The sequence below is a fragment of the Ambystoma mexicanum genome, chromosome 2q (genome assembly GCF_040938575.1).
Source record: "Ambystoma mexicanum isolate Mex_15411 chromosome 2q, UKY_AmexF1_1, whole genome shotgun sequence".
Lineage (NCBI taxonomy): Eukaryota > Metazoa > Chordata > Amphibia > Caudata > Ambystomatidae > Ambystoma > Ambystoma mexicanum.
In genome coordinates, this window is record NC_090924.1 from 1,101,025,077 (window position 1) to 1,101,048,389 (window position 23,313).

Here is a 23,313-nt window from a genome sequence, read left to right on the forward strand (position 1 = left end):
CTTTCGTACCTTAGTGGCAATGCGGCAGACTGGTCGATCCCTCTAGTTAATCAAGATGATCCGGTTCTCCATGATTTTCAAGCCTTTCAGCTTAGTATGGAAAAACTGTTCGCAAGACATTCACTGGGGCAGGCCTTGGACAATGAGCTTCTTTCGTTGCGACAGTGTAATCACGACCTTTTGGCTTATATTGCATCTTTCAATAGACTAATAGTGGAAACTCAATGGCCTGAGGACAAAAGGATTACGCTGTTTTATAGAGGTCTACGTGGAGAGCTCAAAGACGTTTTAGCCCAAGTAGTGAATCCCCCACAAGACTGTTCGGATTATATAGACTTGGTCGTTCAAATAGATCACAGGCTGCAGAACAGGAAGGCCGATCGTTCCAAGTTTGATGCTCGAGTGTTTTCCAAACCGCCAACTCCTTCCAAAGGAGTAGACTCTGGGGAACCCACGCAAATAGGGGGTCTGAAAGGTCCTCTAACACAAAGGGAGCGGGAAAGGAGGAAACAGTTGCAATTATGCCTATATTGCGGAAACTCAGGGCACTTTCTTCGAGACTGTCCGGTGAAACCTGCCAAGAAGGCAGTAGGAGCTGCAGTTACCAAAGTTACAAACTCTGAGCAGGGAAACGACCTCGCCCGACAAGAATAGAGGTCCTCTTGCCGAGCGTGAAAACCAGTTCCGTGACCTCGCATTTCGTGATACCTATGGTCCTCATTAGCCCTGATAATCCGGATCGATTACATGCAATTGAAGCTTACGTCGACAGCGGTGCCATCGGCAATTATGTGGATCATGAAATGGTTTTGAGGATGAATCTAACTCTTTGTCCCAAGGCTGTAAAGGACGTCATTACTACGGTGGATGGTACGGAGATAGCCTCCGGGCCAGTAACGCATACCACTCAAGAGGTGACGCTAGTAAGTCAAGATGGACACCATGAGAAGATCGTGTTCGATGTGATCAAGGCCCCTCAGTTTCAGATTATTCTAGGAATACCTTGGTTAGAGAAACACAATCCTCTGATCGATTGGCGAGCAAGAACGGTCCAGTTTCCAGAATGTGTCTCTACTTGTCACCCTCCACCTGGTGTTGCACTGGCCGCAATTTCTTCAGAGACTCCCCAGTTACCTCCCGAATACCTAGAATACCAAGATGTTTTCCGGAAGGATCAGGCTAACTCTCTACCTCCTCATAGGTCTTATGACTGCCAGATAGACCTGATACCTGGATCTACTCCTCCTTGTAGTAGAATTTATGCCCTCACCGAGCCTGAGAACCTTCACCTTCGACAATACCTGGATCAATACCTGGCAAATGGGTTTATTCGTCCTTCCAAGTCCCCTGCTTCTTCAGCTTTGTTCTTCGTTCCAAAAAAGGAAGGAGACCTTAGAACTTGTATCGATTATCGCTCCCTGAACCAGATCACCGTTAAGAATAGATATCCGTTACCTTTGATCCCTGAACTCCTGGACCAAGTCAGAAAAGCATGCATATATACAAAGCTGGATCTTAGAGGAGCTTACCACTTGGTACGAGTAAAAGAGGGCGATGAATGGAAGACGGCCTTCCGCACCAAGTATGGGCTATTTGAATATCAGGTCATGCCCTTTGGACTTTGCAATGCCCCGGCCGCCTTTCAATATTTTATGAACGATGTCCTCAGAGAGCTCATAGATGTATGTGTTGTTGTTTACATTGACGACATCCTCGTTTATTCTTCATCGGAATCTGAACATCGGAAACATGTGAAAATGGTCCTCGAAAGATTGCGTCAACACAAACTTTTCGCTAAGTTGGAAAAATGTGTTTTCAACGTGACTGAAGTTGAATTCTTGGGATTCATATTATCACCTGGCGGAGTGCGTATGGATTCAAAGAAGGTCGATGCAGTTCTCAAATGGCCATCACCATCCTCCGTAAAAGGTGTGCAAAGCATGTTAGGCTTCGCTAACTTTTACCGCAGGTTTATCCCCGAATTCTCTCGAATAGTCCAGCCCATCACTGCCTTGTTAAAGAAAAACAAACGTTTTGAATGGTCTACCGAGGCGGAACAAGCTTTCCAGGATTTGAAGACTAAATTTATCTCTGCACCAATCTTAAAACACCCTCGCCCCGAACTCCCCTACATCGTGGAAACTGATGCTTCAAGCCTTGCCATGGGGGCAGTTCTATCACAAAAGGACCCGGTAACCAATCAGTTGCATCCCGTGGCATTTTGGTCCCGCAAATTCTCGCCTCCTGAAATCAATTACACGATTACTGACAAGGAACTTCTGGCTATCAAGTCTGCCTTTAAGGCTTGGCGGCATTATCTGCTGGGGGCCCGACACACCGTTACTGTGATTACGGATCACCGAAACCTGCAATATTTGAAGACCGCAAAAGCCCAATCCTCTAGACAACTCCGTTGGGCATTATTCTTTGCCGAGCTTGACTTCATAATTACCTATCGACCTGGTACAAAGAACGGTAAAGCCGATGCCCTTTCTCGGATGGGAGTGGAAGAACACTTGGTCAACCCTAAACCTGTACCAATCATTCCCGAACAAAGAATTCTGGGTGTAATCGCCACAGAATCCATAGAGGAAGTTAAGGATAAAGCCAGGCAACTTGTAACTCCAGCAGACATACAGAATTGGCATCTGCAGGGAAAGGACTTTGCAGTAAAGGACAACTTATTGTATTTCCAAGAACGATTATACCTACCCAGCACAGATTTACAGAAAAAAGTAATCTCTTGTTATCACGACTCTTTAATGGAAGGTCATCCCGGTATAGCCAAGACCTCAGAAAAGATCAAGCGCTACTTCTGGTGGCCGTCTTGGAAAAAAGATATCAGAGACTTTATAATGTCCTGTGGAGTATGCGCCCAAAACAAGAGTCAAAAGGAAAGACCAGCAGGCCTCTTACGCCCTATTGACATCCCACCTCGCCCTTGGCATACGCTTTCTATGGACTTCATCACCGATCTACCTCCATGCTCCGGATACAATACGATTCTAGTAATCGTGGACTTATTCTCCAAGATGGCGCATTTCATTCCGCTCAAAGGCTTGCCAACAGCAGCAACTCTGGCCCGAGAATTTATCGAAAATATCGTCCGACTGCACGGTTTTCCTTCGGTTCTAATTTCGGATCGAGGTAGTCAATTTATTTCTCATTTTTGGCGAAGTTGCTGTCGGTCGGCTCAAATTGATGTGAGACTATCGACCAGTCACCACCCTCAGACCGACGGACAAACCGAGAGGACCAATCAAACTCTGGAACAGTATTTACGCTGCATGCTGCAACAAACTGAAAAAACTTGGAAAGATATCCTTTGGATAGCCGAGTATGCCTACAATAACTCTGTCCATTCGGGAACTGGGAAAACCCTGTTTTTTCTTTTGTACGGCAGTCACCCTCGAACCTCGGAGTTGGATCCCCTCCAAGATCTTGAAACACCAGCAGTAGACTACCTGCATTCTACAATCACCCAAGCCTTTAAGGAAGCTGTTTCTCACCTTCAAAGGGCTAAAGAACAATACAAGAAAGGAGCAGATCAACATCGGAAGGAAGCCCCTCACTATCAAGTAGGGGATCAAGTCTGGTTATCCACCAAATATCTATCTCTAAAAGGGCCACGCACATTCAACCCAAGATACCTTGGTCCCTATTCCATCACTACCATAGTAAACCCAGTAGCGGTCAAGTTGGACTTGCCCCCGCACATGAAGATACATCCGGTCTTCCACGTCTCTCTATTAAAACCCGTGCAACCTCAAACCCGACTAACCAAATCTCCAAAACCTATCCTAGTGGATGGAGAACTCGAGTTTGAAGTCAAAAGCATTCTGGACTCCAAGATCTCCAAATCTAAACTATTCTACCTAATTGACTGGAAAGGCTACGGCCCCCAAGAGAGATCCTGGGAACCTGCTGAATATGTCCACGCTCCTCGCCTAATCAAAAGATTTCACCGAACATTTCCTGACAAGCCAAAACCCCCGGAGAAGCCCGGTTTGGGAGGGGCCTTGAGGGGGGGTACTGTCATGATCTCTGCTTCCAAAAGGTCAGGGTTTTCCCAACTCCCTTGGAAGCAGATCCATAACCCAGGTTCCGAGTGCCAACCAGTCCCAATTGGGACCTTTTGGACCCAGTCCTGGCGCCAGTGGCACCAGGCTCATAAATATGCCCAGTCCCAGCGCTGGAAGCGCCGGGCTCATAATGCTTGGGTGGACTTACCTTCAGCAGACCATGCTGCTTACTTGCCTGCCAGTTGAGCCTCTGATCCTCTTCTGTTTGGAACTACTTTTCCTGTTGGGTGGGGCTGGAGCCACTCCCTAGATTCAGAACACTGGAACTCTTCTGGAAGGCAGGAACTCTTTTCTTACCAGGAACTCTTTTCTTACTTAGGCGTGGCTGTGGAAGGAGACACCTAAGCACTACAGGAGGCTATTTAAACCACACCCGGTGGATGAATCTTGCTTTGCGTTATTCTGCAACCTCTGCAGCAGAACGCTCATCGTGTCTTCTGCATCCGGTCCTGGGCCTAAGGAAAAAGGCTTACCATCCTGAATCCAGTCTTCAGCAACACCTATAAAGACAAGAAAGAACAGGTTAGCATTCCGGCATCTGAAAGGCAAAGGCTTACCATCCTGAATCCAGTCTTCAGCAACACCTATAAAGACAAGAAAGAACAGGTTAGCATTCCGGCATCTGAAAGGCAAAGCCTTACCTACTCTTAGTGCGCTCCGGAAGTCTTCACACTGCATTCCGGCATCTGAAAGACAAAAGTTTACCAACTCTTCGCACGCTCCGGAGGCCTTCGGCGCTGCATCCCGCATCTGAAAGACGAAACAAGGTGCGTTTAAAGACATTGGGGAACTTTAATACTCACGTGCCATTACTCCTTTCCACATCTAATCCAGTGGGTATTCCGGCACCCTGCAGCCGCTCCGAACTCGTACCATAAAAAGACAGTTAGAGCGCATAGTGAAGCAGGCAACAAGCGCTTACTTACGTGCTTCCAGGCGCTTCTATTCATCACACGGGCTCCATCTTCAACTCACTTCAGCCCGTCATCCGCCATCGCCGGAACCCTGCAAAACAAGAGACATCATTACTAAAGACTTTAAAGACATTTGAATGACTCGAAACTTACCGTTCGTGCAGTAAACGACGGACAGCAGTTCTCTGAAGTCAAGAGGCCTGCGCTACCTATCCAGTGAAGAAACTGGTTACAGCACCCTGCCCCGAGGCAGATGGAGAGCTCGGCATTCACTTACCTAAGGTGAGAGCGTTAACCTTTGGGGGTCTACAGGAGAGGAGAAGAGGAAAGAGATAGGGACACCCCAATAACCCCAGTTCATTAACCCCATATTTTCTATCTGCAGACATCTTACTCTACACGTCAGGCATACAGTGCACAGAGGTCCAGCCCAAAGAGCCAACCGGGTGCTACACATCACCTTTGAAGATACGGTAGTCGCCCAGTCAAGACCGGCGCCTCTGCGAGAATCAGGTGAGCGTTACACTTAGCCTCACAGGAAGGAGCAGGTAGAGGGCCCAGAGTGGGCGGCCAGAGAGAGCGAGAGAGAGGAAAGGAGGCAACAGGCATCCCAATGAGGAGGATCTCGGTCTTATTGGCATTAAGGCAGAGATCATTGGCGGCACACCATTCCTCAATTGCGGCCAGACAGTATGGTATGAGAGAAGAAGCAGAGGTGGATGAGGGGAGCCTAACATTGAAAATTACCAGGTAGTGGTTGAAAAGCCAGAGAGAGCGATTAGACCCCTGGGGAACACCACAAATAGCAAGAGAGATAGAAGAGAGGAAAGACCCCAGTTGGATCTGAGAGGGTCGGTGGGTGAGAAAGGAGGTGAACCAGGGCAGGACCTGATCAGTAATACCAAGCTTGTTGTGGAGGCAATTGGCAGGGATGGCGTGGTTGACCATGTGAAAACCAGAGGATGGATCAAGTAGAATGAGGACAGAAGGGAGATTAGAGTTAGGATTGGAGAGGAAGTCTTCACAGGTGTTCAGGAGAGCAGTTTATGTGCTTCTGGCAGCTCTAAAGCCAGACTGGTGATCATGGAGGCAACCAACAGATTCGGTATGTAGATTAAGCTGGGAGATGGCCAGCTTTTCCAAGAGTTTGCCCAGGAAAGGATTGATGGAGATCGGGCTTCTTTAGAAGGGGGTGCAGAAGAGAGTGCTTAAGGGGGAGGAGAAAGTTCCAGTGGCAAAGGAGTGATTGCAGAAATCGGCCAAGGCTGGAGCGAGGGTGTAGATGTGGTCCTTGATGGTTCTGGATGAGCAGGGGCGATCCTGCTTTGACGAGACTTCATAGATCGGACTTGTCTAGAAGCATCGTCAGAGGTGAACAGGGGAAAGGAGGAGTTTTAGTAGTGAAATAAGAGGCCAAGGCTATGCAGAGGGCGTGGGAGGCAACAGGGAGAGGTAGAGACTGAAGCAGATTGGCTAGCTCCTTGCAGATTTAAAAAAGTTTGGCTGAGTTGTTAGATGCCACAGAGATGCGGACTTGGATGTAGGCTCCCTTCTTAGAGAGCACAGGGAGTCTGTACTGTCTTTGGAGCATGCGGCAGGTCAGCTTGTCAGGGGGTGCTCCCAATGCCCTCCACTTCCTTTCTGCTGCCCTACACCTGCGTTTAAGGGCGGCAAGGTCAAAATCGTACCAAGAATTGCACTTGGATTTGGGCTTCAAGCGCATCCTCATGACAGGGGCAAGGACATGCAGAGTGTTAGAGATGGAGAGATGAAGCAAGGGCTATGTCAGGATGTGAGTCAGCCAAAGGTGCAAGAGGTTGGGAGAAAGTAGCGGCAAAGTCCTCAACTGACACACGCTTCATGGGTCCGGAGAGTGAGAGAGAAAATATTGCAGAGGTTGCGAAAGAGTCCTAAAGAAGTGCTTGTAGTATCCAGGTGGATGTTCAAGTCTCCAAGGAGGAGAAGTTGAGAGGCAGAGGCGAGGAGGAGAAGTCAGCCCACTCCGAGAGCAAGAGGGCGACCTGGCCAGGCGGCCTGTAGATAGTGGCCACAGTGAGAGAGAGGCCAGGAGGGATTGAGATCCTGCAGACCAGGCATTCAAAGGAGTAGTGCTGCATTGGAATGAGAGAAGCAGGCATGCACTCTGGGAAAATCAAGGCTGGCTACTCCCCCACCGGTTCGGTTGCTTCTGGGTTCGGAGCGGAGCTTATACGCATCAGGAAGGAGGTTGTTGAAACTTCTGACAGAGCTGGCCATGAACCAAGTGTTGGTCAGACCAATTACTTCCAAATCAAGCTCTTCCAGGAGACAGCAGATGTCAGAGGAGTGTTTGACAGCTGATCGAGAGTTGAGAGTAGCTATGTGGAACAGGTTGCCACATTTGAAGGACTTCCGGGGAGGGGTACAGGCCAGAGGTACACCTTGCAGAAGTTTTGGAGGTGCCAGAGGATGGGCAGAGTAGGAGGGAAGAGAAGGCAGGGTAGTCCGAGGGAGAAGAGAGTTCCAGAAGGGTGGCAGAGGATGGAGGCAACATGGTGGCCAGAGAAGCAGCAGGGGGTGCCGAAGAGATGGCAGGGGAAGGAGGTGGCAGAGGACCCAGAGAGGGGTGAGAAGGGATAGCAGGAGAGTAAAGGAAGTTGATAAGGTGCGGGAAGCGTCTATCAAAGAGGAGGAGATTGGCCTGAGGGCCCTGGACCAAGAAGGTGCCATTTAAGTAGGCATTAATGATGGTCTTAGAGGAGTGGAAGGGGCCAGGAATGCCTCCCCTGGGTGCCACCATTAATGAGAGGAGAGAGAACAGAGACCATATGGGCCTGGAGAGGGAACGACAAACAGTATGTCAGAAACGGTCTGTCTGCTACGCACCCATGTTATGCCATAGCGTTATCTATTCATAATCAGGCAGTCAGTAAAAACATGCAATACACCAAATACTGCATGCTGTGTAGGGCATCCATTGAAAAGTATCGGCAACTATTTCCTTTTCAAAATGCCACATTCTCCTTCTGTTTTGGCTGTGATGAGACCGAGGGATGCAGAGAATGCTCGGCACCCAGGCCACCTCACGCTAAGGCTCCATCTCATGCGTTCCCTCTTCACCGCTGCACAGGGGTGAAAAAGCACCACGACTCGGGGAGGGGGTGGAGTTCCCAAAATACGTATATACAAGAGTAGCTTTCAAAGTTGGGGTGTATTGCATCTTATGGCTCTGAGCGACATCATGTGTAACTCGAGCTTCACGCTCGTCATCTATCAAATGTGATTTGGAACCTCTCATTGAATATATATACCCATAATTGATATCTCTCCGTCTTGAAATAAGGGTCCAGGAGAGATAACACAGCTATTAAAAGGTGACTCCGATATGCAATGTATACATTTATGAGCATGCATTACCCCTACCAGGTGTACATTCAGCCCTACCATGGAGAGGATAAAGAAGCAGTGGGCCATATATGTTGTAAATGAAAACCATGAAGGCAGAGTTATGGTCCCATCAAATTGCTGTTCCATTATTCAACTATTTGACAATGACCCTTTGCTAAACTGTTCTTTCAGAGGTTAATACTGCACCAGGGTGAACAGTTATCGAAACAAGAACTCAAAAAGTGTATTGTTGTAATTAGTTGTAGATAATTTCCATGCAAACTAACAGTTATATGTTACGAAAATTAGTTTTGCTATTGCTTAAATGTAATCAATCCATTCCTATTGAAATGTTCACAACAATAATACATTTTAATTAGTGTTGATTAATTAGTTTCTGATTTGCTAGGACTGTAGTGATAAAATATGAAAGCTGGATGATTTCACATTTTTTTAATTGAATGTTCTGTGTTATCGTTGATTTACTGTCAAAAACATAGTTTCAGAGCGTTTTTCTCATTATAACTTTATTTTAAATGGCCTTAAGAACCGAAAAATCATTTAAAAAAGAAGACATGCTGTGTTGCTTCGCACTTCTTCATTTGGGGTTTTGTTCTTTATTTTTCATTTACAGCATGTTTTGTTTTCACTTTCTCTGTGCTCCAATGATTACTTTCTTAACTTGATGGATTTTATGCTATTTTTCGAGGCATTACAGTCAAGGGGCGGAATGGGTGTTATTGGCTCAGACCTGAGTTATGAGCCTGAGCCTAAGCCAACGACACATGACGAGGGTAAAGGATGATAACACCTGTTGCACCCCCCATGCCTCCAACCCCCGAGTCTGTAATGCTATTATAATTTGGCAAAATCACAAAAGCAGATTAGAAACAAAAGAAAAGAGTTGTAGATGGTGCTATGAAACTTGGAATGAGTAAGTATTGTCCTAGTGGATGTTTGGCTTATGGAGACACTGAGCATTAAGGCAGGGTATTGGGAGAGACAGATCAAGTGTAACTGGTTAAGACTCTCTGCTGACCCATTGTTTTCAATGGCTCACCAGCATGGTAAAGTTATAAGAACTGTTTCGTTGGAACTACAGAAGGAGCTTATTTCTGAATAGAACTATTTCTTTCAATCCTTCCCTAGTATGAATCCGATGAGCTGGAAAAGAGTGCGTATCAGGAATATGACAGCGATAGCGATGTTGCTGAAGAACTGAAGCGCGATTTTGTGGATGAGCAGACAGGAGATATCCCTGTAAAAAGGTACATTTCTTAGATTTTTGTATTACATACCTACATGCCACAAGATAGAAATACATATTTTCCAATAAATGGTGATTTCAAACACTTGTATTATTGATTGGAAATAATAGTAAAGTGCCTTAAAGATCAAAAACTGGTCTAGCTAATATGTAATAAAAATATTCAATTTGATTGAAAAAAATACAGCGTCTGTTTTTGCACCAAGAAACATGAACCATCGTCAGAAATATGCTCATTCTTCTAGCTTTAAACCTAATTATCAAAGGGATTGGCCCTCCTCAGCCAATCATAATTATTGAAATGCCCTCTATAGCCTTCTGTTATAATTCCAAGCATTCCCAGGGCAACATCCCCCTTATGCCACAAAGCTTTGATTTGAGTGTTAGGGAGAATTTTCATTTCTGTGCTAACTCCCTTCAACCTGAGAGACCCCCAGCTCCCTTGCTGGCCTTGGGGCTTGTGAATTTTTCCATCTGAGCAAGTGGGACTGTTTTCTCACTTTCTACTGTATTTTTCCGGACTAGGATTTTAGTGTTTCACTGTTTGATGGAGTCTGTTTAAATACATTTTCTTGCGTAAACTACTGTTCTAAAGAATAGTAAGATGATCCCTGTTTTACTTACCTTTCTCTTTTTGGGACCAGCAGACACCACCCTATGTGGAGTGCTGGGGGATTACCTAGTAATTCCTTATCCCACTTCTCATATAACATTTTTTGTTACACAAACCTACTTTAAATGGTTGGTAGTAGTGGTTTAATTTTACTACCAGGGTGCATCTTTACCGCAGGCAGAATCCTCAGTTGCAGTACAGCACCCATGGGTGCCCATTTTGCCAAAAAGCCCCCTGTCTTCTTTTTTTGCCATTTTCTGTTTGTAAGTAGTTTCATCTGGGCTTTTACTCTGTTAGTTGAAGCAGGTTTGAGTCCTTTGTGCATTTTACCTTTGGCGGGCTTCAGTCCTGAAGCCCGCCCAGGCTCCAGTGTGTCTGGAAAGGCAGGAAGTGAGGGACGGTTCCGAAACTTCCCTGTCCTTTGTCTCTAGGTGTACCTGAGTGAAACCAGTCCTGATTAGCTGGCTGGATGTCCTAAAAGGACTGTGTGATTGACAGCATAGGCTGTGAATGAATGGGAAATTGCATAAAAAGCAAGGTTTTTAGGACTAGAGGCAGAGTTGACCACTGGAGAGGAACATCCGAAGAAGAAGACGTGATGAGACGCAAGCAGCACATTCCTGGACAGCAAAGTGCCCGGTGAAGCCTTGCAACTGTGCTGAGCCCGTTTTCATATCAAGTGGGGAGACCCGTACGGGATGACTTCCTCTCTTGAGTTGATGGGACCAACTAGCCTCAAGACAAGCTTCCATTTGGCGCATCCCTCGACTTGCTATGCCTCACCAGAGCTGCAGAAGCCCAATGCCAGGGGTCCTGTGAGCATTGACAAATGCATCGTCTTGTGAAGTCTGAATCTGTCCAAATCTTTGTGGGCTTCCAGAGGACCCTGCAGAAGCAGGAACTCCTGATCCAGAGTCCACTCACTAGAGTCCAGGACCGAGGGAGCAAGCTTCTTCCAACCAGAGTTTTCATTCATTTGCCGCTGAGGTAAAGGCACGAAATCACTGTAGTTCTGCTGAAACAAAGGAAATCCATTTCTGAGGAGTCCCTCTCCCGAGCACTTCCGCAGGTGCTCACCACGACCAAGGTCCAGGAACAATGGTCTGCCAAGCTGTAGCAAGGAGGAATCCAGTTGTCCTTGAGTGGAGCCCAAATATTCATAAACCGGTGTAGGAGGCCGGCCCTGTCAGCAGTAACTTTCTCTGCAACCAGGATGTCCCAGAGCTTGATCCACCACATGGGCCCTGGGATGTTTTCCATGTGCAGGCTATTGTAATCCTTGTTGCCAATAGCAGTTGGGTGAGGAGCTTGGCAGTCTACTGGACCTAGGATAGGATTCTGGGACCGGAACGCCCAGCAAGAGCATCTTCGGGCTGATGAGGATTGTCGCCTGGGTGATGTCCTTTACGGTGGCTATGCATTTGGTCCAGAAGATTTGAACTGTGGGGCAGGTGCACCGCATGTGTATGTATGATCCAGGTTATCTGCAATTGCACCAACATAAGAGGCTGACCAAATGGTTAAGCCGATGAAGGCATGAAGGGGAGTAGTACCAACGGAGAAGGAGTTTATATGCACATTCCCGATTAGTGATGCAGACAGATGATGAATGTGCTCTGGTCCATATGTCCAGACAAGCTTGGTCGTCTAATAAATGCCCCAGGTCCGCCTCCCATTGTATCATATATGCAGGTCTAGGGCAAAGGATATCATCTTGGAGTAGTTTGTAGAGGCTCGAGGTCCTACCCCTCTCTGGAATTCCCTGCAGGTTGAGTTCAAGGGTGGTGGGAGAGCGCGTGACTTCCTAACGGATTTGTGGGTGCATGTACCAGTGCCGGAGTTGCGCGTAAGAAAATCTGTCTGCTTTGGTTAAGCTAAAGGTTTGTTTTCAGCTTTCGGAAGTGCGCGGTTGGCCATTTTCAAAGAGCGTCCCAGAGATTCCAGCCCCCCACTACCCAATTTCTAAAGTTCATAGGGTTAAGCCCCGGGGAGAAGGCCGGGTTAAGGAAGACCGGAGAGTTTGGGTTCAGGCCTCGCTTTATTCCCTTAGATTTTAAAATCCCGTCCCAGGTATTAAGGGTGGTCTTGGTGATGGTCAGGGTCCTAGTAAATGTCCTCCGCAACAGAGGGGGGGACATGTGGAAGAAAGCAGGGGGCACCAAGAGCCATGCCTGTTCCAGTTGGACCCATTTCAGGGGTTTATCCCCTATCCACCAAGCTTGAAAGTGCACTAGTTGTGCGGCCACCGGTAATTGCATAAGTTGGGTACCCCTAAGCCTCCCAGGCAGGGATTGCCCATCATGACCTTCCGGGAAATCCTTGATTTTTTACCTTCCATACAAACCCAAACATTTTCCTTTGTAGCCCTGGAGGGCAGGCAGTGGGAACGTGATGGGTAGGGGAAGCACAGGCATAAAGGAATCGTGTGAGGAGGTTAATTTAGCATGCCGTGATTCGTCCAATGAGAGAGATTTCTTGTGAGGCCCAGCATTCAAGGTCTCCTTCCAATTCTTTGAAGGGGGAGTTAAAAGTGTAAATGTTTTTGGGGCATGCCGGGATGTGAACCCCCAGGCAAGGTATTGATTTCTGGCTCCATTGGATGGGGCACAAAGGCTTAAGGGCATCTAGATCCCCTGAATTTAGACCCACCCCCAACGCTGCAGACTTCCCAAAGCTAGTAGTGAACCCCGCAACCTTTCCAAATCTATGAAGTTCTTGGAGCAAGGAAGTTAAAGAAGGACCAATGTTTGTTGTAGACAGCAGTACATCGTCTGCATACAATGAGATTTTATGCTGCACAGCACCAGATGGAAGTCCTTCAATGTTGGGATTTTGACAAATCCGTTGGGCGAGAGGCTACATTACTAGGGTGAATAAAAGAGGGGGCAGCGGACATCGCTGTCTCGTGCCACAGGATAGGGGAATTGGGTCCGATAGAATATGATTAACCCGAAGCAGGGTTTTCGGAAACTGGTAGTTGGCTAGGACCATTTTACGAAAATTGGGGCCAAATTGAAAAGCTTCTTAGGTAAGATGTAGGAAGGACCAGACTAACGCTTTAGTAGCATCCAAGGCTAATAGAGCCAATTTGTGGGAGTCCTGGATAGCTATGTCTATAGGGTTGAGGGCTCTACGGGTGTTGTCTCCAGTTGATCTATTCCGTATGAAACCCGTTTGATCTGCATCAATAAGCTTAGGGAGGGACATGGCTAGGTGGTTTACCAACATTTTGGAGTAAATGTTAGCATCAGTGTTTAACAAGGAGATGGGTCTATACGAGCATTTGGCCCTCATTACAAGTTTGCCAGTCCGGTAACTACGGTACAGTTAAGCTTGTCGGTACTGTAGTTACCGGACCAGCAAACTACGAGTTCTGCTCGCAGGTGCCTTTACGCCCGCCAGGTCTGACCTGGCGGGCGTACCGGCACCCGCAAGCATAGCATGTCGGATGAACTGGTACCATTCATGAATGGGGCTCAAATGGGAATGGGTAAGAATATTTTTCGGCGCTTGGGAATGGGCGATTGCCGGGTCTGCTGGTGTTGTAATGCCCCGGTAATTGCCCATTACCTGACGCCGGAAAAATGTGCACGTTCGGCAGCAGCCTGCTGGTTTTACCGGAAAGGCTACCACCGAACTTGTAATGAGGCCCATTGTCTTTGGGGTCCTTGCCGGGATTATGTAAAGGGATGGTTACCGAATCCTGCATGGAAGGGTTAATGGAGCCTGTGATGCTAAAGGAGTTAAAGAGGGCCGTTATGGGGGCAGTAAGTTGGGGACAAAGCACCTTATAGAACCTCCTTGTTAAGCCATCTGGGCCTGGGGCTCTGGGTTTTAAGTATTTAATTGCTGTTTCCACTTCCTCACTTGTGATTGGGGCTTCTAGGGCCTCTCTGTCTTGGTCTTCGAGACGTGGCAGAGTGGCGCTCCGAAGATAGCTTAGTTGTTTCTCTTTGTCCCAGGGCGCTGCCAACATTGTATCAGCGAGATGGGTTGTTGCCAGCCGTAGTTTGGCCTGTTCAGCATAGTGGACATTGCCCTGTGGGTCGCGCAGGCCTATTATAGTGTTCTTTCTCCTTGCCTTGGCCAGTTTGTCCACCAGAAATGTATTCGCCTTGTTATTTTTAGTGTAGTAGGCTTGTTTGGTTTTGGCCAAGACGTGTGCTGTTTCATCTGCCTAGTGAGCTTCCAATTTCTGACGGGCTGTTTGCAGTGCGGGGTTAGTCCTAGGCGTCCAGCCCTTCTTTTTATAAGAGGCTTGAGCTCTTTGGACATCCTCTTCAAGTACTATGTGGGCATGTCGCTTTTGTTTCTGGAATGCTGTTCCATGGGCAATTTGTTTGTCCCTCACCACAGCCGTCATAGCGTCCAAGGTGTTAGCCACAGAAGTATCTGTTGTTGGGTTTTCCTGAAAATAGTGCCGGATTACCTGTGCGATAGAATCCCTGCGTGGCATGTCATTCAACAAAGGGTCGTACAAGTTCCAGCGGGGATGGGTTTCCGTTGCAGAAATGCTTGAATGACACAGGGGAAGTATGCTGCCAGCAGGAGGAGTGCAGACATTGTTTTAATCTTTGCCTCTGTAGAGATAGAGCAGGATAAAGCATCAGCATGTTGATTAGTAGTACCTGGTTATGAGGGTTGTGACAATTACATTATGCACAAAAAAAAACAATCAGGCCTGCCGGCTGTTCTTGCAGTGTAAAGTTTTCAGATACAGTAGATTGAGGTGATCTGTTTGGACCGTAACAGGGAAGCAGCCCCCTTGTAGATTGTCTCCACTAGCCATACACCCTGGTGTTGCTAGTCTGTAGCTGACATGTATGTGGTGGTCTTCTATAGCCTTGTCTTTGTTATATTGTGTCCTAGCTGCCTATTTTTGAAAAATCACTAAATCTGCAATCTCACAGAATCATCTATATTGATAGCACAGGGCCAGACCTGCTTCACCCCTATGCACAGCGAGTGGGTGGGATTGTTCAAATTTCTGCCGACCATAGGCGAAAACCTCAGACTACCAACTTTTATGTGGCTGGAACCAACCTCGAACATACAAAGACACTTTCACAAATATATATATATATAGATATTGTGCAAAGGGTTCCTTCATGGCAAGGAGATCCCTCTTAATTACAGTGTCATTCAGTTTACTAGCTGTTTGCTTACTCGAATAATAAGCTACAAGATGTTCTTACATGGTTGAATGATTTATTTGTTACAAGATGGTGCCTTCCGCATCTTCAGAGGCTTCCACTATGAAGGGGTAGCAGTCTTCAAGATGTTGCAGAATAGGTGCCTTTGTGAATACAGCTTTCAAGGATTAAAATGCTCTTTCCGGTTTTTCATCCCAAATGATCGTCTGATTGGACTGGAGAAGTCGTGAGATGCCTGCAGACAAACAAGCAAAGTTGGCGATGAATCCATGGTTGGGATCCATCTCTATCCCGTTGTCACTGATGATGTAGCCTAAGTATCCAATCCGTGTCTTGTGGAAAACCTACTTCTCGGTCTTCGCAAAGAGATGGTAAGCTGCCAAACGAGTCAACAATTCAGACACTTGCTGTTGGTGATCATCCAAGGTTTGGGCAAAAACAAGAATATCGTCAATGTAAACCTAAACAGAGAGGCCTATGAGATCTGAAAAGATATAGTTCAAAAACCTCTTGAAGACGACCGGGACATTACATAGACCAAAAGGCATGACCTTGTATAGACCAAAAGGCATGACCTTGTATAGACCAAAAGGCATGACCTTGTATTCGTAGTGTCCCAGAGTTGTTTTAATCGCCGTTTTCCAATTGTCTGCCTGTTTTATTCAGAGGCGGTGGCAAGCCCCGCATAAATCCAACTTAGTTAACAACCTAGATGAATTTAAGAGTTCCATTATATCCTTGATCAACAGCAGAGAGTATTGAGCTTTGGCAGTGATTTTGTTCAGGTATCGATAATCTATACATGCCAGAGATTTCCTTCCTTTTTTGGCATGAAGAATTAAGGGGCCCCTGCTGTGGACCATGAAGGGGTGATGTAACATTTGCCTATGCTTTCTGCCAACAAGTAAGTCTGCAATTCAGCTCTTTCTTGCAGAGTTAATTAATAGACTTCATCATGTCATATAGGCTTGTTGGGTATAAAGTTTATCTCACAGTTAAATTGATGAGCTTGCAAGGGTATGTCATCAGGATCTGAAAAGACTCTCCAGAACCCGTGGTAAACATCAGGTACTTCCAGCGGGGAACAGAGGCTATGTGACAAAGAGCCACCGGGCATCAGAGTAGGGTTTAGAAACCCCAACTGGGGGCTACATCATTGCTGTGTGCCTTTGTTTGGAGCCAAGGGTTGCTTTTTGTGTAGTGTAGTTGACGTATGGGTTGTGGCACATCAGCCAAGCAAGCTGGAGCCAAAGGTTTGGAGCCAAAGGTTGCTTTTTGTGTAGTCTAGTTGACGTATGGGTTGTGGCACATCAGCCAAGCAAGGCCCAGGACAACCCATTATGAAAGTGCACAGATGACCTCCAAAGCAATATGTTCAGAGTGTTGACTGAGCTTCATTTGTCACGGAATGGAATGCTCATGGATGGGGCCAGAGGACAAAGGCATACCATCAATGACTTCCACACTAGTTAGTGTGGCTTTTACTGTCAAAGGGATTCCATGGTTCTAATGGATTCTTTCCTCCCATGCACGGATTCCTCATCTATGATAATCTCATCCCATCCCAACTGTTCTTCAGAAACCTTTTTGCCGCCGGAAAGTGCAGCGTGGCTCTGTGTTGGCTCTGGCTGATGCCTCTAAGCGCCCTGTGCCTGATATGACGTCGGGCCAGTATATAGAGGTGCCTGCACCCTGTGACTACAGTTCCTTTTTTCGGTGCACTCTGTTCACTAATTGAGAACACGCTTGTCGTGCTTAACTATTTTCTCCGATGCCATGCCTACTCTGTCAAAGGCCTCAGGATTCAAGCTGTATGAGGCCGGCAGATGTTGATCTTGGATCTGCACCGGATTTGTTTATACTACTTGGGGCTTGACAACACCACCCAGAATCGCAGGTCGTGTCAGTCCATGCACCCAAAGGCACTCTGGAAGAGGACGGCGAAGATATTCACTTTTGTCCAAAAGACAAAGGATGTGGCTCTACGGTCTTGATTGAGGTCGCATGACGTGGATCGGCGCTCCGAAGAACGGGCGGTTTCACGCTTGGAGAAGGAGAAGAAGAAGAAGCAGCAGCATTGCAAGTGCTACTGCTCTCCGAGTGAGCCTTTGAACTGACATTCGTCGTCTTCTTCAAAGAAAAAGAGCCACCACTCCAGGGATTCGCCTAATCGGCCCACCCTATACTCCACATTGGAGCAATGAGCGACTTTCCGCCTAAAGGTGTTGGACATCTTTGTAAAGACGCAGATGGCTGCGGCCTCTGTGCCTGTAGTGCAGGTGATGGCACTGTCGTCTTCGGCTATGGCACCGCGGGGTCTCAACGCGCCTGTTGCAACTGGCAGGGTACCCTCTGGCGACCACTCTTGCCAGCCTAAGGGGGGCCTGGACCAGAATGAAGTTGAGGTCACTTGGCGCCGACAGTGCCTGCCTTCGGGTGCCGCAGCCTCGGCACCGGCTTCGTCTTCATCATCGTGGACACCCCGGCTCCACAGGAATATTCCCCACTCCCTATGGAAGCTTTTATGTCAAATATGTACGACGTATATGATGAGGAAGATTGAATGTCTGTGTTCTAGGGAAGTGAGGTATTTCCCAGAAGAATTTTACTGGGAAGGTGAGGATATTCTGGCATTGGCAGAGGACTTATAAGGAGCCAATGAACAGACGCCTATCTTGAGATGGACTTTTTGCCAGCCTCTACCCCGGGAAAGCCTCAGACCACATTCCAGCTCTTGATGGCTAAAGTGTCCAGTACTTTGGGATGGTCAGCTCCATCAGATCCAAGGTTCAGTGCAAGCTTTATGACATTCTGGGCAAGGTACCCAAGAAGGAGATGCTCCTGCCCTTCAAGGTGACAGTGGAAGCACCCGTACTGAAGGCATGGGAGAAGCCTACCTCTGTTCCAATTGTGGACAGAGATATTGCAAAAAAGCACTGTCCCGCACCATCACACCAGGCATTTCTCTCCTCCCACGCTTCACCAGAGAACTTGGTGGTCCAGGCCACTACGGCTAACCTGAAGACCCTTCCACCGGATTGGAGAGAGAGAGATTTGAGGATGGGGCAAGAAGGTTTTTGCGTTGGGCAGTCTGGCACTGCAGGCCATCAATTCCTCTTGCACCATGACAATGTTTTCCTTCAGCCTATGGACAGTGGTGGTCAATATGGCCGTCATGTCCCTGAGGGGGGGAATGAGGTATGGTTTCCAGTCCCTGCTCTCTGATGGCAAGGAGGTGGCACACCAGATGCTGGACACAGTGGATCATGTAGGTAGGACCGTGGCCACCAGCACAGTGGTCACGCGCCACTCCTGGCTGAGGACGTCGGGGTTTGCGGCCGATGTCCAAGCCAGACTTTTGGACATGCCCTTCGACAGAAACAACATGATATGATATAAGTCATTTATAATGTACCTGTACACAAGTGTTTCTAGGCGCGACATATTTGTGGCGCCAAGACTGAAAATGCCCTCCAGAAGGTCTAGTTATCTAAAGCAACAGCTAAGTCCTTGAGGCTTGGTGTGCAACAGCCCTCCAGACAGCCGTCGTCTCGGGGCTTCATCTCGTCCCTTTACACAAGAGGCCGTGGTCCATCTGCCCCAGGAAGAGGCAGACACTTCCTGGAAGGTAGGGGAATGGGTGCCCAGAGTGGTGGCATTGCAGCGGCCTCTGTCCCTGCGACAGCCCAGGATGCTAAAACTCAGTGACGTGTTTTACCACCCGTCCCTGGTGTGTGGGAAGCTTTACTTGTTCAACGCGGAATGGTCAAAGACCACGTCTGATGCTTGAGCCATACAGGTCATCCAACAGGGTTATTGCCTTCTGTTTCTGCAGCGACCCCCTGGACCACGTCCTTCTAGCTGCCTCCTTGTCTCCAGACGCAATACTCCTGGAGGAAGTCTGTCAGCTTCTGATCAAGCTGGTTCCGCACTCACTATCAGGAGGTGGGTGGTACTCCACTGATTTTCAGGTGCCAAAGAATGACTGAGACTTGCGCCCCATTTTGGATCTGCAGCTGCTGAAATTGTTCTTACACAAGGATAAGTTCAAAGTAGTTGTTCTAGCCCAGATTCTGCCTGCAAGCCCTTGGTCTGCAGAACTGGTTGGTTTCCCTGGACCTTCTGGATGCATACTTCTATGTGCTGATTCATCGAAGGCACAGTAAATACCCATGGTTCGTGGTGGGCGAACACCATTACCAGTTCAAGGTCCTGCTGTTCGTACTTTCCTCAGCTCCCAAGGTTTTCACCAAGCGGCTGACAGTGGGAGCGGCTCAGGACGGCATTCTTGTCTTTTCCTACCTGGACGACTGCCTCGTCTGTGCTCGGAATCTGTGGTCAGAGCACCTACTCCGTACAGGCACTCTTTTGCACAGGTTGGGATTTTCCAATAAATTCAAAAAGTCTCAGGCTTGCCTGTCCCAGTCTCTCCGATCTATTGGGGCAGTCTTAGACACTCACCTGTGCAGAGCATCAAGTGGCGAACATCTTTCTGATAGTCAATGTCTTCCAATCACAGGAACGTCTTTGTGCCTGGGCCTCTTCCGCCTTCTGGGCCTCATCACCTCCTGCATCCTTGTGGTGCTTGAAGTGAGGCTGTGCATGCAAACGCTTCAGTGGCTTCTCTTTTGCCAATGGTCGCAGATACAGAGCCACATGTCAGACCCTCTGCACCCAAGAATCTAGGCACTGGCCACAACCATCACACCATAATACTGCCATGCACCCACGAATCTGGCCACTGGCCACAAGCATTGTAATAATATGTGTACAGAAATGGAATTCGGCCATTGGAAACAACCATAATAATATGAATAAAGTAATTATACATACTGTAAAGGCAGTGTATAGCTTTTGGAACATAGTGACACAATACCATTTGAGTGGAAATTACATTTTTCATTGATGTAGCGTTGGAGGTATAGGTTGACTTTGTTGTACATGGTAAAGCAGGAGAAATCTGTGCTTCTTTCTCTGAAAAAAACATAGTATAATATGTTAGGTAGGATAGTTCAGTGTCACATTGCATACAATCTCACATATTCATGTACTTTTTAGACCCTCATAATTAGTACATTCCAAGTACTATGCTTCAAACAACATTACTGTGCGTTTTGCACAGTTGCTGTGTTTGGTTGCATAATCATTGGGTCTGTGGGAAAAAATCCATGTAGTACATTTATTTGACGTTCCGTGTCACACCATGTTTGTTTGAAGTGTACAGTACTTAAAGGAATGTTTAAGGTGTGCAAATAAGTATATTTGTTGCTACAAGCAGTGTTACAGTACGAAGAATTGTAATTGTGTACTGGTTTTGCATTTCGAAAGTGCTGGTGGTATGGCTCCAGTTAGATACCAGTTGGCTTATTCTAACTGTTAATAGTTTTGCCGTTTTGAAGAGTATTCTTTGATGCAGTTTGATTCCTGTTGGTGGATTCTTAGTATTTTACTATTGGAAACTAATATTGCAGTATAATGGGTGCAGTTATATAACAGTTGGCATATTCTAATTGTTGATAGTTTTACAGTTTTGAAGGGTATGTTTTGAAGCACTTTCATTCCTGTTGGTGGATTTAACTCTTTCACTATTGGAAAGTAATATTGCAGGTTTTGCCCTTCGCAGCGGTTTGTTAATACATCGATCTCTTGATCTCTGGTTCTTAGTCCTATAGCCTAAATCCTCCTTCCCACACACTCCATGTGGTAATCCTTTCGATTACTTTTGACATAATAAAAGGCTGTTTTTTTTAGTGTAAAAAGGTTTACATTACATGTTGAGTAATATCAGTTTGCCTAATGCGTTGACCGATTATGTATTTTTGTTCGTTTTGTGACTTTTGACTTCAGAAACTTGTTTAATCAAATAAAATAAAATGAACCAAAAATGTAATCAATGCAACATTGTAAATTTACACTGGAAATACAGTTTATATAATTCAGCCTCTGGTTGGCAAGCATGTCAATGTCATGCACCTAACATTAAACATTCTCTGGATACTTTTGGCATGTCTTCGCAGGACGTAATCTGCAACTAGGTGACGTTCATGCTCAGACACAAGTGTTAAAAGGGCTAAGCATTCCTTGGAGGGTTTATTAGGTTGCAGGTAAGTAATCCCTCTCTGGTGCCATCTTATGAACCAGACCCTGTGTCAAACCCAAGTGGATATAAGTGATGTCTTCTCCTGCTGTTGGATCTGTCTTCCAAGCTAATAGTTTTGGTCTCTGGGACTTTCATCTATTATAGAGTTTTTAACAGGGACTTGCATTTTCTTTTCAGAAATAAATGATTCAATACATTCGCCTGATGTATGATCATTAGCCTTTTAACTGAACCACACACTTTCCACTTGCTGACCATTGCTTTGTATTTAATGTATCTTGCACCTGTATTTTTGCTCCTACTGCAATCACTGCTCTATGTATTGCTACCTTGTACTGTAACTAAGTTTTAAGATTTCTTGTTTCTGTTGAACCCGTCTACCTAAGGGCTTGGTGCGCATTACTAAACAAATAAACAAACAAACAAACAAGTGCTGTTACATTACCTTGAGTAATTAGATTTCTGTTTCTTTTAATTTAGCGTGTCTCGTGAAACTCTGCGAAGCAGAAAAAGGTCAGATTACTGTCTGAACAAGGTGAATGCGCCCATCCTCACAAACACTACACTGAATGTAATACGACTTGTTGGTAGGTATCATTTGGTAATTAATCATCCTTTGTGCTATGCTTGTCAACAAATGTGAGAGCTTCAGTATATGTGTAACCAGGATCTATGGGTTATTAATGAAAAATGTAATAACGAAAACATTTGTAACAAATAAAAAACACAGAATTATTATTATTTGTTTATTTGAGGTGGTTACCCCCTAAACACCTTTCCCCATGATTATAACCCTACCCCAAACCCCTCCCCACCTGTTTTAATCCCTTACCTCACCCATATATATTTTTAATAACAAATTCTGTGTTTTTTCATTATTTTCTATTCGTTAAAAAGTTATTCTTCATTTTGTATTCGTTAATATCATTGGATACTCTGTAAACCCTTGTATTGAGCATTAGTATAGGATTGTAACTGGCCGTTCATTTATTTTGTTATCTGTGGGCTGCTGAACCCACATGCTGTTAATGAGCTTTGACGTTTCACATACACCAAATGTCTTGGCATACCAGTCTCTTGCATCCTGTTGATGATGGTCATGGAATAATGAGTGTGCATAAGTTGTCTATTTTCTCATGGGAGAATTACAATTTTGATAATGACACAACATACTTCTTTAGTCATTCAACATTAAAATCTACATACAGTACTTGGCATGCACATCTGAAATATTCTGATGCACACTTTGCCCCGATTGGGAGGGTTTGCTGCTCAAGATGTTGGATATTTTCACCAAAACCCCGGTATCAACAGCTTCAGCCTCAGCACCAGATGTGACCGCAGAACCCACCGCACTTGGAAAAGCAGGCAGGGCTTCCTCGCAAGACCGCATGTCTACGGACTCGGCTGGATAGGATACAAATTGGCCTAGCACCTTGCTGCCCCACCCTCAGGCATCAAGGTCTCTGTGCCAGTTCCCTTCGCCACAGTTCTGCCAACATCGGTGCCCTCCAGCAAGATGCCTCAATTCTGATGGGCTGGGTTATGTGAAAGCAAAAAAAGGAGGTGTGGTCTTTACCTTAAAACACATCCTATGACCCGGCAGCAAGCAAGAAAGACACAGTAACAATCAACAAAGCTTAGCAAGGACAGTTCCAAACCCAAGGTCCCACGATCACTTTCATTTATATATCACACTAGTTATACTTTTTAGAATTTGAGTTCGCAGAAGGAGAGGGTTTAAGGAGTGAGGACAACTAAATCTTCCAATGACATCTAGACAAGCCTTTCCCAGCAGTAACAGTCTAAAACATGTTA

The 23,313-nt window shown here is 46.4% G+C and overlaps 1 protein-coding gene across 2 annotated transcripts in view; it reads left to right on the forward strand.

Moving 5' to 3' along the window:
- The window catches only part of VPS50 (VPS50 subunit of EARP/GARPII complex), a 2,190,829-nt gene that overhangs the window by 1,611,142 nt on the left and 556,374 nt on the right, over positions 1–23,313 (forward strand). For both annotated transcript variants that reach the window (XM_069648466.1, XM_069648467.1), the window contains 2 exons: positions 9,512–9,630; positions 21,976–22,082. In XM_069648466.1, the coding sequence (XP_069504567.1) occupies positions 9,512–9,630; positions 21,976–22,082 (226 nt within the window). The remainder of the gene's footprint in view (positions 1–9,511; positions 9,631–21,975; positions 22,083–23,313) is intronic.